Source organism: Cololabis saira, chromosome 22 (assembly GCF_033807715.1).
Source record: "Cololabis saira isolate AMF1-May2022 chromosome 22, fColSai1.1, whole genome shotgun sequence".
In the NCBI taxonomy this organism is placed as follows: Eukaryota; Metazoa; Chordata; class Actinopteri; order Beloniformes; family Belonidae; genus Cololabis; species Cololabis saira.
Genome location: NC_084608.1, coordinates 20,373,684 through 20,391,068, shown reverse-complemented (window position 1 = coordinate 20,391,068; position 17,385 = coordinate 20,373,684). Strand labels below are relative to the sequence as shown.

General features: G+C 41.6%; 1 protein-coding gene across 1 annotated transcript; it reads right to left on the bottom strand.

Annotated features, from left to right (window-relative positions):
• Window positions 1-759: 759 nt before the first annotated feature.
• On the bottom strand, window positions 760-5,761 carry en2a (engrailed homeobox 2a). The gene is made up of 2 exons (XM_061713313.1): window positions 4,876-5,761; window positions 760-3,020 (listed from the first exon to the last, which is right to left on the bottom strand). The coding sequence occupies exons 1-2, from the start codon at window positions 5,387-5,389 to the stop codon at window positions 2,701-2,703; spliced, it is 834 nt and encodes a 277-aa protein (XP_061569297.1). The 5' UTR covers window positions 5,390-5,761; the 3' UTR covers window positions 760-2,700.
• Between the last annotated feature and the right edge of the window lie 11,624 nt (window positions 5,762-17,385).

The following is a 17,385-nucleotide window of genomic DNA, read 5'->3' as shown; positions in this document are numbered from 1 at the left end:
GAGAGTGAGAAAGCTGTGTGTGGAGAATGGGTTACCGAGAGGCGGGAGAAGGGGGGTAAACCAGCCACCTGCAGCCATGACGGGCTTTGACCTTCATTGCTCTCTCTCCCTCTTTCCCCTCCTTCCCCCACCTCTCTTCTCCTCCCCCTCCCCTCTCTCCCTCTCCCCTCTCCCCTCTCTCCTCTCTCCTCTCGGTTCTGCCTCGTGATAGAAGCACAGGCTCTTTTCAGAGTCGGCGAGGGAAGACTGACCGTCTCGAAGACAGTGCTGGGAGCAGTCCTATCTGCTCTAATGCTAGTCACTGGCCGTTAGACATGGCGTTCAAAGACTAGTGGTGCAAGTATGGAAATGCAGATAAGGCATTGTTGGGGAAACATGCCGGGGAATTGTTCAAGGCTTTCCCTTGCATAATGTTTTTGGTGCTTTTGCAAATGTTTTAATCTCAAAACCCATGAATTTGATCCTCCAAGAATCTGACTGAGAAGGTTTGCATGGGAAGGGATTATTATGCAATGCAAATTACCTTTCTGTGATTGAATTTGTAAATATTAAATGTAATTGTGCTCTCATGGACAGTTTTAGCCAGGAATTAATTTGTTTAGACCAAAAGTCCTGCAGAAGTTCAACATCCAGACATATGCATGTACTTTTTCCAGAAAGACTGACTTCCTTCTCGTTATGTTTTAGAGCAACATGCAAAGCTAATGAATGCAGAAACTTGTTTGTGTATAATCTTCAAGGTTTATTTACTCTTCTTTTGCAGTTTTCAAGAGGCAGTTAATTACACAATTAATACATGATACAAATTATGTACATTTATACCAAAGAATACTTCCAACATAAAATAAAAAATAGCATTGTATTCTACAACTCTGTGTTGTATTTTTATTTAAACATGTTCATATATAGATAGATATACGCTGATGAGTAAATTCATAATGTCGTACCAGCAGTTTTCATAAAGGCATTAAACTCCAGTAGTCTGCATTTGAAGTAATACTGCTTCTCTGATTCGGCACAGTTCTGTTTCATAAAAAGTTCCCACTTGAACTTTAAGGCAAAGTGTGTTTCTGTTTGGTGGATTTTATTTCACACACACTTTTTGCAGATATACAACAAAAACACTTTGAAAGGCAAAAAGTCCACAATTTGGTATGGATGCAGTCTGAAACTTAGCTCCATCATACTTTCCTCGATAAGGACCAAAGTTTATAAACACAGTTATTTGCCCAAGTACAACAAATTGCAGCTTTCATGCAAAGGCCCCATAAACAATATTTTTTTTCATTCACAAAAAAAAAAGAAAACAAAAAGAAGTTATTGCAAGAAAACAAGCAGTGTAAACACCTCAGAAATCTACTCTAAAGCAACACTGGTCATTGGATAGATTTTTTTTCTCAATATAATCTATATAAATACACATATGAAGTCCTTTCAACAACGATAAGAGATTTCCAACATTTGTAATACAGTCACTGACGGATTTGCCTTCTTTTATGATATATGGATATGTGATAAAATGTATATAGTAAAATGATTTACCGAAAACATCCAATAACCAGCATTTATAGTCTAAAGAGTGCGCAAAACTGTTGTCATCATTGTCTTCATGCTACAGAGTTGTTTCTGTGACTTTAAAGGCAGCATTATAGTCTCCATTTAGCTACAAAAATGAGTTATATTGCTATTTAAACTATAATAGCTGCACCGATGCATTGGCATAACGCAGGGGAAACGCGCATGTCTGTTTGAAGGCTATGAGACGACCACAATCGTATCAGCAAGGCCTAACTTTTAGCGTTTTAGTTAAGTGGCGTGTTAGAAAAACAATCCCTACCCTCTCTGTCATCTATAACAAACAGTTTGTGTGAATTGCGAGAACAAAGCGTATAAAATTCATAGTGTGCCCAATTGGCTCTGCAGCTGACACGAAGCACCTTCCTCTGTCCATTTATTTTTTCTCATCAAACGCAACCAAGGAAATCAACAATCATGGCAATAAAATCGTGTTAGCATTTATTTAAAATTCACAGTAGCCTGGATGCAGCAGAAAAATAGTCTTTGGACTTCAGTTTTTAATTTTTATTTTTTTATTTTTATTTTTTTTTTCACGTCTCTGACCGATCAAAACGTCGAGTGCCAGATAGAAGTAAAATGATGACAATCATGGATAGCAGTTTATCCTACAGTATAGAAAAATGAAGGGTGTAAGCATTTATACCTCCTGGAGAGGGGCGGGGACAACAAACAATGAAAACATACCTTTATACAACATCGTTTATAGACGTGATATTGCAGAAATATCTCTTTCGTATTTTTTGAACAATTTATGCTGGTATTCTCCATACACTGGCCCTTTATTCGATCATATTATTGCATTGTAGGCTTGATTAAACCTCCCATACAACGAAAAATTACTATAATAGTCCCATAGGAACCTAAACAGACCTATGGTATTGTTAAAAACTCATGTGGGGACTCTGTTGTGACTTTCTTGCTCCTTTTTTATGGTGTCCTGGAACCATTGTACATCCGTAGTGAGTGATATAGTACTTTGTAGTATTTTTATCTGCTGTGGCAACATTAAATATTCCTGTAAGTAAAGTTTTTATCTGTGATATCTCTATTAAAAAGAAAAATCTATCATAGGATTACTATAGGTTCTTTTTCGTCAGGAGGCTGCTGTTACTTTTCTGGAAATCAATCGCTGTCTGATTTTTCGTCTTTCGACGTGACTGTGGCGTGATTGTACAGTCCCTGTGCCATCAGGTGCAGGGCTAGATTGTTTTTGCTGCCGGTGGCTTTCTTGATTTTGGCCCTCTTGTTCTGAAACCAGATCTTGATTTGGGATTCGTTCAGGCCTAGTTCCTGCGCCAGGTTCTGTCGCCTCTGCTCCGTCAGATACCGATTTGTCTGAAACTCCGATTTGAGTCTTTGCAGCTGCTCTGCTGTGAAGGCCGTCCGTGGTCGCTTGTCCTCTTTGCTGGTCGTTTTCTTCTTTGGTTTGCGTGATCTTGGCCCTGTAATGGTGAGGTGGAGGGGTAAGGGGTTTAGGAAAAACAAACATGGATTGATTTTTGTCAGCATCCAAAACAGTCACGAGTGACAAAAATAATCAAAAACAGACTTAAACTTGACAAATAATCACGCGAGCCCTCGTAACAGCAACTTAATGAGCAGCATCAACTTAATTTTGAGATTTTCTCCTAAAAGTGCTCTACTAACACACTAATACGATACTATTCTGTCACTTTGCAGTCAGAAAAGAGTCTTCAAATGTTTCCAAAACACGTGCGTAAAGTGCGCATAACAACAATGGAGAATTTCCTAAACTTATTCAAATCTTCAAATAATATATGTGTTCGCTATAGTTGTTGATCTGACTCTTCAAGTCCATTTGTGTGTGTTTTTATAGCGTATAAAATATCTTAATCAATTTAGCTGAATCTGTGAAGTGTTCTTTTCTTTAAGAACTTGACAAAAACAGAAGAAGAAATCATTGGAGCAGGCTGAGTCCCCCTGCCTCCCTGTTGCTATCCCTCTCGCTTGCTTACACACATAAACACACAGCACGCACACACAGACGCTGAGCACACGCTGACACAGTCTAAAGAAATAAGAAATTATTTGTGAATAACACCGGAAAAGCACCGCTGGCACAGCCTCGCGTCAGTTTTGCATGTTAGATGGAACAGAAATGTTGCATGTTAGTGTTTACTGGCCACTTAAAAAGCTCCTCAATTGAAAAACGTGAGCAGAATGTGAGAAGCAACGCATATAGAGCCACATTAATTTTCCATCTGGATGGAGGCCTGTTTGGTAGCTCAGTTGTTTGGACCCTTCGTCCAAAAAAAAGTGCGCAACAACATCCACGAAACTACATAAATCGCTGGGAAACTTAATGAATCAGCCTCACGTATTTTTTTCCCCTTACACACAGCCCCTATGAAAACTCCAGCTCTACAACTCGTAGTAGCCGCCTACGCCATTCTATATGGCGTTACATAATACACGAGAACAAGTTGTACTCCACTTCTAGCAGAAACTATAAGACTAATGCGCTCTCGCTTCAGGCGGAGAAACTGATGGGTTTTTCTCGCAAACAAAGATGACGAACGATATCAACTAAGAAAACAAATGGCCTACACATGCAGCCTCGACTGCGATCCTTATGAAAACACATCCAGATCCGTTTAATCCCAAACAAAAAGTAACGCAAAACAACTACTACAAGAGCACCAAATATTAATAAGACCTGGCCAGTTTTCTTAAAGTCAAACAACAATCATTTCTGGACGTTTGTGTTCCCCGAACACCTCGGTTTTATAATAGGTTGTTTGTGCCCTGAATTTGAGAATTTTAATGAGCAGAAATCTGTGTGTACTAGTTAAAAAAAAAAAAATCTATCGCTCTTCTCACTTTTGTTGAGCATTTAAAATATAGACATTTTTTAGAAAGTTTTCATTTATACTTTCCCGCTCCTTTCCATTTAAATACGGGCCCAAGCTGTTTTAAATTTAACATTCATCTGTCGTTTTTAAAAAAGATCCGAAAGGGCATGCTGTTCACGGAATCTAAGCCTGTTTTGCATGCTCAGCCGTGAAAAAAAGAAAAAAAATAGGCTTATATATATATATATATATATATATATATATATATATATATATATATATATATATATATATATATATATATATATATATATACATTTTTTATTTTATTCAAAAGGGCTTTATATTTAGTAGTTTCCCAGTGAAGTGCGCTGCAGCAGCAGCAGCGAGAAGTCGGTCAAGCCATTCGGGGTCAGTGTTACGGGGTATGTGAGGTTAGTGAAATAGGCGGCAGTGAATAGTGAAGCGCGTGTTTTGCACCGACCTGAAGAAGGCCTGTCCGAGTATCTGGTGCAGTAGACCCAGGCCGGCCACAGCATGGGCTGCGACGACACGGATGGGTTCGAGCTGGCTTGGGAACTGTCTGAGTCTGAGCTTAGGCACTGGTCTCCGTTCTCCTCGCGGGGTTTGAGGGGCTCCTCGGCGGCTACGGGGCTCTTGCTGGCCCCGGTGATGGTGTGCGGGGTGGAGGTGCCCTCCGCCGGCACCGTGCTGCCCACCGGCTCGCTCTGCGGGGCGGCGGGGCTGCTGATCCGGCTGCTGCTCCGGCTCTCCCGCGACCCCACCGCGCTCTCCTCTCCTCGGTTATTTGCGCCCGCGTCCTTTTTCCGTCCGAAGTCCGGCCGGAGGATGTTGTCGATGAAAAAATTGGTGACCCGGTGAGGGATCTGCTGCAAGTTCCCCGGCGCCTGCAAGAGGGGAAGGATGGCTCTGTTGGATTCATCCGCCGACTCTTGCCGCTCCACCACATCTCTGTTGCCGCGATCATTTTCTTCCATACTGATTCACTTTCCCCCGCTTTACTTTCTTTAACCCCTTTATCGCTCCCTCCGCCGCAATAAAATTTGCAAAGAAACTTCAGGGAAATTGCCCCCACCCCCCAAAAAATAATAATAAAAAAAAATTAGCACCAGAAAAATAAATAAAAAAAACCCTCAGATACTAACGAGTGGCTTGGACACCATGCAAAGCCTTGCGGTAGTGTCCTTTGAGAAAAGCATAATTTGCCACATATATATTCCCTCAATCTCGGGTTAAAACTGAACTCTCAGAGCTAAAACCTTTGCCATAAGCGCACCATCCAATTGAGTGTCATCCGATTTCAGCGTGCTCAGAAATGCCTACACCTAAACTAAACTAAGGGTAAATAAAGAGGCTCCTAAACTGATGCTCTAATACTCTCACTCTGGAGTTTTGTTCTTATTTTCAATACGAGCCCCCTAAGTGACGTTCTCCCACCGTCCTCCCAGACACGTGCCTTGGACCAATAGGACGCCAGAAACCCGAACACGTGACGCAGACTCAGGAGCCGTCGACAAACGCCCATCCTCGCCCTCGTAAAGAGAAAGAGTCCTGGACTAACGGAGAGGAAGCCTCATTTAAATCCAGCGCATGCTTCCAGATACTCTCTGATATTTCACCCGTATTTATAAAGCTGCGACTTGTTTTTTATTTATTTCTTTTGGAGTTTTACTTTGGAAATGCAAGCACCATATAGTCCAGTTTGTGCGTAAAACAAAAGGAGGATTGAAGCATCGGTTGTCAAAGTGAGCTGCGAGGACCCCCGGGGTTCCTTGTTTGCAGGGCAGGCATTCCCAATAACACAAGGGGGGGAAAGCATTTTCACTATATTTTAAAACCCGTGTGTTGATTAAAAGCAGATCTTTGATAGGCGTTTGCCTCTCCACAGTTGGATACAATTCACTTTTAGCTCGTTAACAGCTCAAAAACGTGCTTAGATGAAGACAAATAAGACACAATGCTATTAAAATTAATTAGTGGCCTGTTTGGGAATCTGTGATGTGAATATAAGATGATGTCTGCAAATATGATCTAAAACGACATGTGTTGCATAGATAGTTGGCATTCAACACTTTGACAACATTATCTAAAGATACAGTGATGCAGTTACTGAAAAACAGTTCCTCGGTGACAAGATCACATTCGCAAAAACAGAATAACTGGATGTATGCGCTTTTTTTTTTACTTAAACACCAAGCAACTGTATTTCCTTGAGAAAAAAATCCTCAAAATGCGCTCTTTTAACCCCCTAGCACATCAGCACTTTGCTACTGGTGATTTGTAACCACTGATTTGCTTAGTTTCCTCTGATCTCATCATTGGTAACAAATTGCACTAAAAAAAAAAAAAAAAAAAAAAAAAAACTATACAAAAACCAACAACAACAAAACCGAAACGTGACAACCAAAGAATCCTGTCTGATTTCAAACGCGCAGGGAAGCGTGTCAAGTATTTTCATGTTTTCGTGTTCGCCTGTCGTGACGCTGCGGTCGACCCAAAACTGGGTCCATATCCCTTTAAAAGAAATCAGTGATGCAAACAAACTGTTTTGTGTGCGCTGCTCGGGATCCAGAGTCGCGCCAAAGACAAAACTTTGAGTAACTTTGCTGACCAGCGAGCAAGTTTGTATTTCCCCTCCCAGGACGCCACGGGCCGGGGAGGAGGCTGCGCCGGCTCCGTGCGTCTGCGCCGCGGCTGCGCGTAACCGAGCAGGACCTGCAGGACCTGGAGCTGCAACACTCCGACCGAGTGAGGATCCTTTACACGCTGCACTTAGAGCAGCAGCTGATTTCCTTATTTACTATTATCATCGGTAGCGTGCATTGTCTTTTCTTCAAGTTTCCTGGGAGTATAGCAACGAGTAAAGCCACGTTTCTAAAACTAACTCGTGCGCAGAAGCATTTTTCTTCTAAAAAGAAAAAAAAATCCAATTATTTTGCTACTAGAGGCCGATCAGCCGTCATGATTTCAAGAAATTAGTTTTGTTTGAATGCTTGCTCTTGGACAATGAGGAAATTGTCTCAGCTGAAATGCCTCAGACTGTTTTAATTTGTATTTGTGACACGCCAGCCCCCTGTGATTTAAGCGCGTTTGGCAAGTTTTGTCCTGCGGGAAACACCACATTCTCGACTTTTCACTTGTTAAACGCATGCTTTTGTGTAAACTGCAAAACAATTCAGTGTTAAGACTTCTCATTATTTTGCAGGTTAATCTGCGTTGATGTTCAAACAACATCATGGGCTGCAACCGAATCATTGGGATTTATTTTAAAAGACACAACGCAACCCCATTTTTCTAATAATTTTTTATTCCAAACCTACCTGAACAGCACCCGCTGCTCCTGACGCACATGTGCCCACCACAAAGGGCCCAATCCAAACAGTGAAAGTTGAGAGTGAAAGATGTAATTAGACAGGCCACTCGCATGCTGCGATTGTTTCTCACTTGTGAGGGGAAGCGCAGATTAATGTTCAGCGCTAAATAAGCAGCAGACAATGGATTCACAGACAGGCCGCTACCGCCTGGGCTTGGCCTCTAACCTCACAGCAAAACGGGGATGTCTGGAGGAAATGACACCATTTCAGACTCTGAATTATAATAAGAGCCTTTGTGCACAGCAGAACCTACTTTAGCTCCCCAACCAATCTGCAGTCAAGATCTATTTTTATAAGATTGGAAGACCTGCACTATAGTTTCACTGTATTACGTTGTTAAAGCGGCGTTTAAAGATGGGCTTTGATTGAAAGTCGGATTTGGAATGGTACTTTCTTAAGGAAGCAAACGAAACGGCAAATAACGCACTCTGGTGCAGTTTTTAGAGGAAAAACAAGCTTTCGTGTGAATAATTGTTGCAGCTTGCAAACACACACCATATGAGCTCGATTTGGCTTGTTTTGGTTTACACCGATGGAAGAGGTAGAAAATATAGGAAAAGGAAAAAATAACAAGCTGTGGTTCAGTTGAAGAGTTCATGCCAGCTTTTATTATTATTATTAACATCTTTATTAGCAGTAGTATTATTATTAGTGGCTCCTTTTATAAAATCATTTATAATTTAATAGAGATGCTCCCTGCTTTGGTTAAAAATATTTTCTAGGACACTTTGTTCTGGTTGAGTAAGGGTTAAAATAGTGATTATAGTACCACATGCATATGGCTTGAAGTTGTTTGATTATTATGAAATATAACCATGGTATAAGGCCCAGACATATTAACATCGTTTTTGTTATCATTTGTCAATTGCTTGGACCCTACACTAGTATAATAACTCATTTTTGGGATCATTTGGAAACTATTGTTTTTAAGATTTTCCCTACTGATGAAGAAATGAAAGACACACGTAATTTTTATTTGGAATCCTTTATTATGATAGCTCTTTTCTTTGTGCCAGTCTGTCTGGGTTTGTTCAGACGCGGTAAAATGAGCAAAAGAATCAACAGTAATGTACTTTATATTTGCTTGTGGTATTCTATGAAAATACACGTGTATATGCAATAATGGATTTAAAATGTGAGCGTGTGGTGCAGGGATTTCTTTTGAAGACTACTTTTGGGTCTGTTCTCATTTGGACAAAACGTGGTCCAGTGGAGCTTTTTGTGCGAAAACTCTATGACCCCAGTCTGGTCCAGTCAGGGCCCTTTTTCTGCAGGATCTGGACCCAAACGCAGACACCACGTCCACACCTTATACCTATCGTAACCTCCAAACAGCAGGAGTTCCAGAAGAAGACGAGATGGTTGAGATGATATTTGATGTTTCCTTATGAGCTCTCGTGATTATTAAGCATTTCAGTTGTGCACATTGAGAGTTCATGTTCTGATTCTGAATCAGCCACTTGTGTTTACACCCCGTTATTCTTCAGATGGCACTTTGATAATTGTCCATGATGTTATATAGGTTAAGTTCTACTCTTTTATTGGGTTTTTGTTTAAAAGCAGAGTGTTCTTGATTTGCAGAGTGAAATCGTTACTTCGCTGATGCCTGACTTATATACCTATATGCACACAGACACTGGCTTTATTTATTTTTCCTTATAGCTCCACACAACCTCCCTCTTCCTCGCACAAGCACACGCACACGCACAAGCACACGCACACACCCCCTCCGTGTTCCTATAAATCAATCGCGCGCATTGTGCGCATGTGCTCTGTCCGTGAGTTCTTATAACCTATTTTTTCTCCCCCCCTTCTGTGTTTTTTCTTGGTAGGATTGTCTTATACGTCACCAGCGCTCAGTACTATGGAGTACTACAAAAGGTGACGCGCAGAAGGAGGATTTGTGAATGGACGCCGTGATGTGTGCCAGCTCTCGGATCAGAGGGCGGTGGGACCGCTGCAGATGCATCCCGAGGCCCGACACCCCTCCCTCCCCCGGTCACCATCCCTGCCTCCACATGAATGGGGGTCTCTAAGATATCAGCTCTGTCACCATTGCAGGGGTCGAACCAAATCCTCCAGCTTCCTGTGCCTTTTCAAAAGCTGAAAGCACGTCTCTCCTATTTGATGATCCTGTATGATTTTTTTTTTTTTTTTTTTTTTGGAGGGGTTTTTGTGCCCCCCCATTTTTCTTTTCCCATCCCGGTTCAACTATACCACTGTCGCCGATTTAGAAATGAATAGAAGTGGGCCTAATTGCATGTAGCAGACAACGGGGGAAAAAAGGCAATCATTTTAGATAGTTACGCAAGAAAGGTTTACATTTTTTGGAATAGGTCAGAGAGTTGTATCTGTGTTGCAAAAAAACAAACAAAAAAAGAGCAATCTGCAAATATATGTCAAAATGAAGCAGAACTGCAGGTCTGAGAGAAGCTGTTGAGATTTAAAAGCAAACGCAGCTTTCATGGCGAATAATTTGCATCCTGTATAAATATGCTGAAAATAAGTTATTTGGGCTGTTTTGATTACATTTTATTAGGCATCTACTGCTCACAACATCTTCCAAAAGCCTCAAAGCGACTCAAACCTCTGGTTTGGTTTTGTATTTTAAGTAAAACGAGGGGGGGAAAAATAAGCATTTCAGCATATTACTTCTCCCTCACCATCCACTCGTCGTACATTACCCTACAAGTGGGTGATGTCTAAATAATTTTGCTTTGGTTTGTCTACGTTTACAGTGAAATCCTTTGAAGTCGCCACGCAGCTGACTCTGGGGCTGCTCAACCTTCTGGTTTGAGCCCTTTATAGGTTTTAATAACTCTTAATCCGTCTGATCGGTGTGGCGTAGATAAGTCTCATTTGAATTGGGATTGTTCTTGAGGATCGGCTAGTTTTTCTCCACAGAAGTCTCAAACAGAGCTTAGCGCAAACAACTGCACCACCCTGAGCGCAATTAAGGCCCCGGCCACGTTAGATGAAGGCTAATTGAATGCAGTTCAGTTCCCATCAGCAAACTCTTAAAAGCTTTACTAATGTGAGGAAAACGGTATTTTGACGGTCACGAATTATCAGGGAACCCCGCCACCACCCCAACTCCGTCTTATAAAACATCAAAACTAAATTCATGTCACCCAGAATTCAATTGAATAATTTAGGAGAGGAAAGTTTGTCATTTTTTTTTTCTAAATGTTGCTAATGGGAGACATCAAAGTGTTAACTTTTGATTATGTGGCGGTGCTGTATATATTTTTGGGCGATTGGTGTAACAACGTTTAGTTTAAACAACATAACATTAAATACAATTCAGATAAAGCTTTAAGTAAATTTCGTTTTATTTTCCCTCAGAAAGCTTTTTTTCCCCCATGTGTAACTTTGGTCAGTTTGTGGAGAAGAGAAAGTTGGTTTGCAGCTTAGTTTTCCATAATCTTAATCGTCACACATTTAAAAACAAACATTGAAGTGTAAAATAAAAATACAGGAGTAATAGATGTCTAAAATAACAGCACAACTACCCGTAACTAAAAATCTGACAACTGTAGTTGAAATAGCAGTTAAAGCAGAAAGAATCTGACCAACCACAAAATATGACCCCTCTCTTACAGTAGTATTTCCACCTGATGCATCCACGGAGTGCATCGTTTCCCAACTAATTGTCATATTAAATTAACCAAGCTGCTTCTGAATTGGAAATTGAGATTATTTTTGTTATGTTAGGACCCAACGAGGCTTAATGGCATCAGAGTCAACGAGGAAAATCAGATTTTAGAAATAAAAATGCACAAAAAAGGACACACACATTTGACTCTGACTCACTTTTAATGCGCATCGGAACTGCTTATTTCTACTCAGGTGTAGCACATTTATTCGTTGTTATATGACAAAAAAAAAAAAAAAAAAAACGAAAAGAAAAGTCATGCTTCCATAATAAGGTGCCTCTCAGTACTTTTGTACTGTATAGCTGTATAAAAAGCAGCTCTGCGTCACACCCAACTGGTGCCAGGCTCCAGCTACATCTCATGATGGACTGTTCACATGTCTGGAAGTTTTACCTCTGACAGTGGCGGCTATTTCTGTAAGTTTAATGGCTTTACATTGTCAGTCTTACAGAACAAATAAGCTGCCGTGCGTCACGGGGGGGTTGAGGGGGCAGGCTTGGTCTGAGGGGGACAAGAAAGGGGGCACGTATGAATGAAAATACACCGCTAAACAGACCTGAATGGGAAGTGCGCGTAATGGTTGAAACGCACCGCGGACGCAGCAGCCGCGCGCCCCAGACTGCTCCATGGCCACTGGCCACCGGCCCACTCAGCAAGGTGGCCCCCTTTTGAAGTTTCCGGACCTCCAGTCTCCTCTGCCGGCCATCCAGGATGCTTTGCGGGTTTGGGATCATCCGGATGTCTTGTGCACCTGTCCACCCTGCAGGGAAAGAAGGAACAAGTGGGACAGAAAGACAGGTGGAAAGCACTTGCTGCAGAATAAACACATATTTGCTCCTCTGAGAACAGCTTTGATGCAGGTATGAGGAAATAGGACTCCGGATTGATGTATTTTAAAGGCTATCACATCAACACATATAGATATTTTCAAAAATAGGAGAAAGTTGAGTTGATTTTATATAAAGAGTTAACTTTAGTTGCAAAAGCCATACAAAGTGACATATTTATTTGATAAGGGAGACACATTCCCGCATTCTTCCCAGGGTTGAATTATGCCTAAACGCGGGGAACAATTCATGTTATGTGTCCAAGTCCAGCTTGCAACTTTAATTATAGAGGAGGGAGGTCAGACACAAGCGGCTCTTCGACCCCTCTCCTTGTGTGGCATCGCGCCCTTTGCCGTTAAACTCGCCAAAATAGTGCAGGACTCCCCTGGACGCGCCATGTGCGACTGAGTCCTTTTCACCCTCCCTGCGCACCTGAGTTGTTTTTACCCCCCACTTAGCGCGCATGTTGTGAAGTTGTCACTTCTCAGGCGCACGGACTTGTCAGAGGACATTTCCAGGCGCAGTAACTTTCCCGGACGGTTTTAGCAACTTTGTGCGTCCCTCAGCAGCGAGGTGAGACGCCTGCGTGCCTGTTGCTGGACATATGCCTTTGCCTACTAATGAAGACTAATTAAAACATGACAAGTGTCGACCTTTAGTGCATCCTAAGTGGGGAAGCAAGCTTGGATGTAGATTATGCAGATTAAGCCTCTGCATAGTAGGTGATATATCTTCTTTTGATGTGATGATTGCAGTTTTATAGAGGCTCACAAGTATTGGAGGTTTTGTTTTTTTGTTACTGACTTTTTTTTGTTCAGATGTGCTCATTTTATGCTATTAAAGCCCACGCTCAGACCTGCAGAATCCTCTTCAGTCTTGCTCCAGATTGTACTAGCACATTCAATTTTTAGAGAACCACGAACAGAGCATATTTATTGACCTGAGGTGCATTGTTATCCTTTTGTTTGAGAGTTCACAAATTACTGAGTTGCTGTCATCTGCCTTTCAGGAGAGATCTTGCAATGGAAATGTTCACCTTGATTTATTCCACTGTCTTTCATTCAGCTGCTGTTATTATTACCCTGGTCGATTTTACAGAGTCTGATCTGGGCTGGAAGATGCGGCGGTGGGTGTGTTTAATTTACACAGGGAAGGATTTGTTTGGATGGCATGCATAATGTGCCATCACCTGAGGTTTGTGCTGTCATTTTGTTATTGTCCTGCGGACGGAAGAAGACGAGGCAACAGGAATGCCACACAAGACTGAGCATGCTGAAAGAGCTGATAAATCCCCAGATGATGATGATAATGACAAAAGGCTCTTTTAGGGCTGACTCAGTATTAGTTTTTATGTGTTTTCTTTAATTTGTCTTTGAATTTTCCTGTCATTTAACCCAGGAAAAAAGGAGAGACCACCAGAGAAGTAGGAACCACAGCTGAGTAAATGAAGAGGAGGCGTAAACCGATCATTTCTGCCTCAGAGAGGAATATATTGAGGAGGTATAAAACAGCCTGAGACTGCCATTTGAATAGGAACTGAGAGGTAATTTGAGCTAAAATGGAGTCCACTGCTGAGCCACTCACTCGCCCCCCTCATGGCATCCTCTGTAATTAATTATTCCTTGGCCAACATTGGGTGAGGCAATGAGCGAGGGCAGAGGACAGGAATGGACCCCGCTCTGGTGTAATGAAGACTCGGTAGACCTAAACGACACACATACACTCGCGTGCACACACACAGCCCTTTTCATTATCTATCAGAGAGAGCAGGACATTAATGCCTCTGAAGACCTTTTGGCTGAGAAATAAGAGTGTGGAATGATTTTTTTTTCCACACTCAATCCATTTCATTGACCTTTTCTATCATGCATGTGACTCAGCCCGCTCACTGCGGTGCAAGATAAATATTCTAAGAATAATATTCCTGCCACTGTTTAATAAATTATCCTTTTGAATCCAAAATTGCATGTTCATCACAGATTTAAGGGGTCTTTAAGGAAAATATGTGTGCATTTTTTTTAATTATTGATGTCATATCCTTACTTGGACATGCATCTTTTTTTTTTTAACCGGCAAAGCTTGTTTTCTGAGATGAGAGAAACACAGTCAATGTGTGATTTATTAAAGACTCAAGGGACCTATGTTATAGACATTTGTTACAGAAGCATGCAGGTGAAAGGTCAAGCCCTTGTGCTTCCTCAGATCAGGCCCTGGAAGAGGTTGCTGTTCCCCGTCCCTCCACTAGGGGTTCCTTCACGTCATGTCCAGACAGGCTGAGAGGATAAACACTGTCATCTGGTGGTAACAAAGGCCAGCACTACTGAGGAGACACCATTGTTATGTTTTTGCCATGCTGCACAGCTTTCTGCTCCAGAATAAATGTATTTTAATACCTTCCAATTCCTCGCCCTTCTCAACATTTTTCACTGCCAAAGGCGCACTCGATAAATCAAAACAAGTTAAGATTTAATTTCAGCCCGTCCAACAAGACCAAACATCATAAACAGCAGACGAGGTGCTTGAATCAAAGCGAGTACTCTGTATGTAGCAGCAGCTAACGTGTACAAATATGAGTGATCTGTACTGGAAACAACAAATGTGTAAGTGGCTGACACTGTTATGTGGCACAAGTACATCTTTAATACTGATCCTTCACCCTGTAAGTAGCTGATGTAAACTTTAACTTCAGTAGATGCCAGAGGCTCCCGGCCTTTAACCACCACCAATAAAGAGTAACAGGTGAATCAGACGCCTCATTAAAATGGTCACGTTGGAGAGAAAACACATTCTTTCTGTTAAAACAAGCTAAAATGAATTGATTCATTGGCTTCTTTTTCTTTAAATCTCTATCAACTTGAAAAAGCCATTATACAATCATCCGAGGCCTATTGAAGTGCAAAAGTTCCCTTGATGCTCATAATTCCTCTTCATCCCATCTGAGCTTTGGAACATTGACTCTCTTCCAGCAATCAAATCTGAATTTATAACCCACCTGTTCAAACCGGCCTGTTCCCTTTGACCCTGCTATCTTTCTGCTTAAGCAATACTTTTATTTTTTTTTAACTCCTTTTAATACTTATGCAATTACTTAATTTTTTCTGTAAGGTACCAATAAACAAAATGTATTTTTATGATTATTATAGAAAATATGTGACAAAGTGGAAAACTTTAAATTCATGCACTGAGGGGAAATGAGTGAGAGAAATATACTGCCTAATTTTTTCATTTGAAGTGAGATAGAAGTTTGAAGTACCATAAAAATAGAACTAGTTAAGGTTAATGAACTATTGAGGGGCAGTGATGCGAAGACAAGTTTCTGTTGAACTTAATTACTTCAGTTATGAATAATTTTTGAATATGTGAATTGCACCTGTCATTCTTGTACAAAAGGGTGTTTTTGAGTATCAGAAAGGTAATGATATATCATCATTAGTCTACACAAGGGTAATGTAACTGCTATATTACGCCATATTTCAAGCTATGATGTGCTGTTTAAATATTTCTTTTGTTTTCGCATTGTCTAAGCTGACATGTACATTTTGCACTGCTCAGTTTTTGTCTGTATATAGTTTATATTTACTCTGTTCACCTTCAAGGGGTTGCTGCTGCTGTAATCTCATATTTTCAACTGAAATCAATAAAAAAAATAAAAAAATAAGGGGGGATTTATATGTGATGAGCTGGAGGAGTGAGAATCTTCAACTAAACAGACAATTCTACACATTTGAGGGGAGATTTGCCTAACATTCATGTGATGCAGAGGGAAAGAAAGAAAGCCGTAACTGCGTGAAGAGTTGTTAAACTTCCATTTCCTTCATGTTTCCTGGCAGTTGACACACTACATCAAATTACATGCTAAAATGTCACAGAGGTGCAGCAAAGAGATGTCTGCCGGTGCAAACCTACAGATGGCGCAAATCAATACACGGGCCCCGCTTGTCTTGTCTGATTGCCTTGAAGGAAGGACGGAGGGAGCGAGGGGAGGAGAGCGATGGGGTGCTTTTTGGCAATAAGGAGGTGCTTTAATGGAGTCTTTCAGCTTGCTGTGGCTGGAAATGAAAGGAGGTTGAAGCCTGGCCAATTATTCTGCCTGAGAAGAGACCAAAGTGGGAGAGGGAAGAGGTGGCGTGTGGCGCTGGATCGTTGCCCCAGCGCAGACATGCAGGAGAGGAGAGACGGATAGATAGATAGAGAGATAGATAGACAGATAGACGGATAGATGGGTGAACAGATAGATAGATAGACTGCCAGAATAAGGGCTTGATTCAAAATAACCCACAGATATTGGCCCCATTCCCAGAAATTTCCCCCAGTGCAAAAGGTTAACTGTCAGTCCCCCGCTAGGTATAAATAGAAGACTGCCCTCCAGAAAGGCGTGTTCAGGGAGGGGGTAGACAGAGCAGGGGGGGCAGTTCCTCATGATCTCTGTGACACACAGGAGGGGAGATGTGGGGGGTTAGTTTAAGGGCTTTTTTTTCGGTGGGTTGGGGAGGGTCTGACAGCAAAGAGGAAGGAGAGGGAAGATGCAGCCAAAGACATCTTGACAGCCTCGTAGAATTGAAGACCCGGGACAAAAGAGCGTCCTCGTCCTCCCAACTTGGCCGTAACGGCGGACACAAGTGCCATCATCACCCCCCTCCTCCTCCTCCAGACAGCTCATTTCCAGTCCAGCACCTAAACCAAATCACAGGGCTGCTGCTGTCGCTATTAGGAGTCAAAGTGGCCGCTTTAATCATTTGGGCCTGAACCAGGTTTGTATCAAGAGGTATAAACCTGCTTCTTCTGACATTAGCCTGGAGAACTATACCTATTCCTTTTGTCAAAAAATAAAATATGGAATAGTGGAGGTATCACTCCCATTCGGAAGCGTTTCCTCTGGTGCAGAAAGCACCAAGCCAATCACAACCAGTTTTACGCAGCAACTCAGTGGCATCACTCCAATCCAGAGGAACCAGACTAATTCTTTAGGTCTTAGAGGGAAAGAATTAGGATGTCTGGTGAGAATAATTCTGACCCATATCACTCTCACAAAGACATTCTTACATTAATCTTCCCATATAAGCATTTTCAAACCTTAATCCAACCCCATACTCAAATGATAGCTACTCAGAAATCC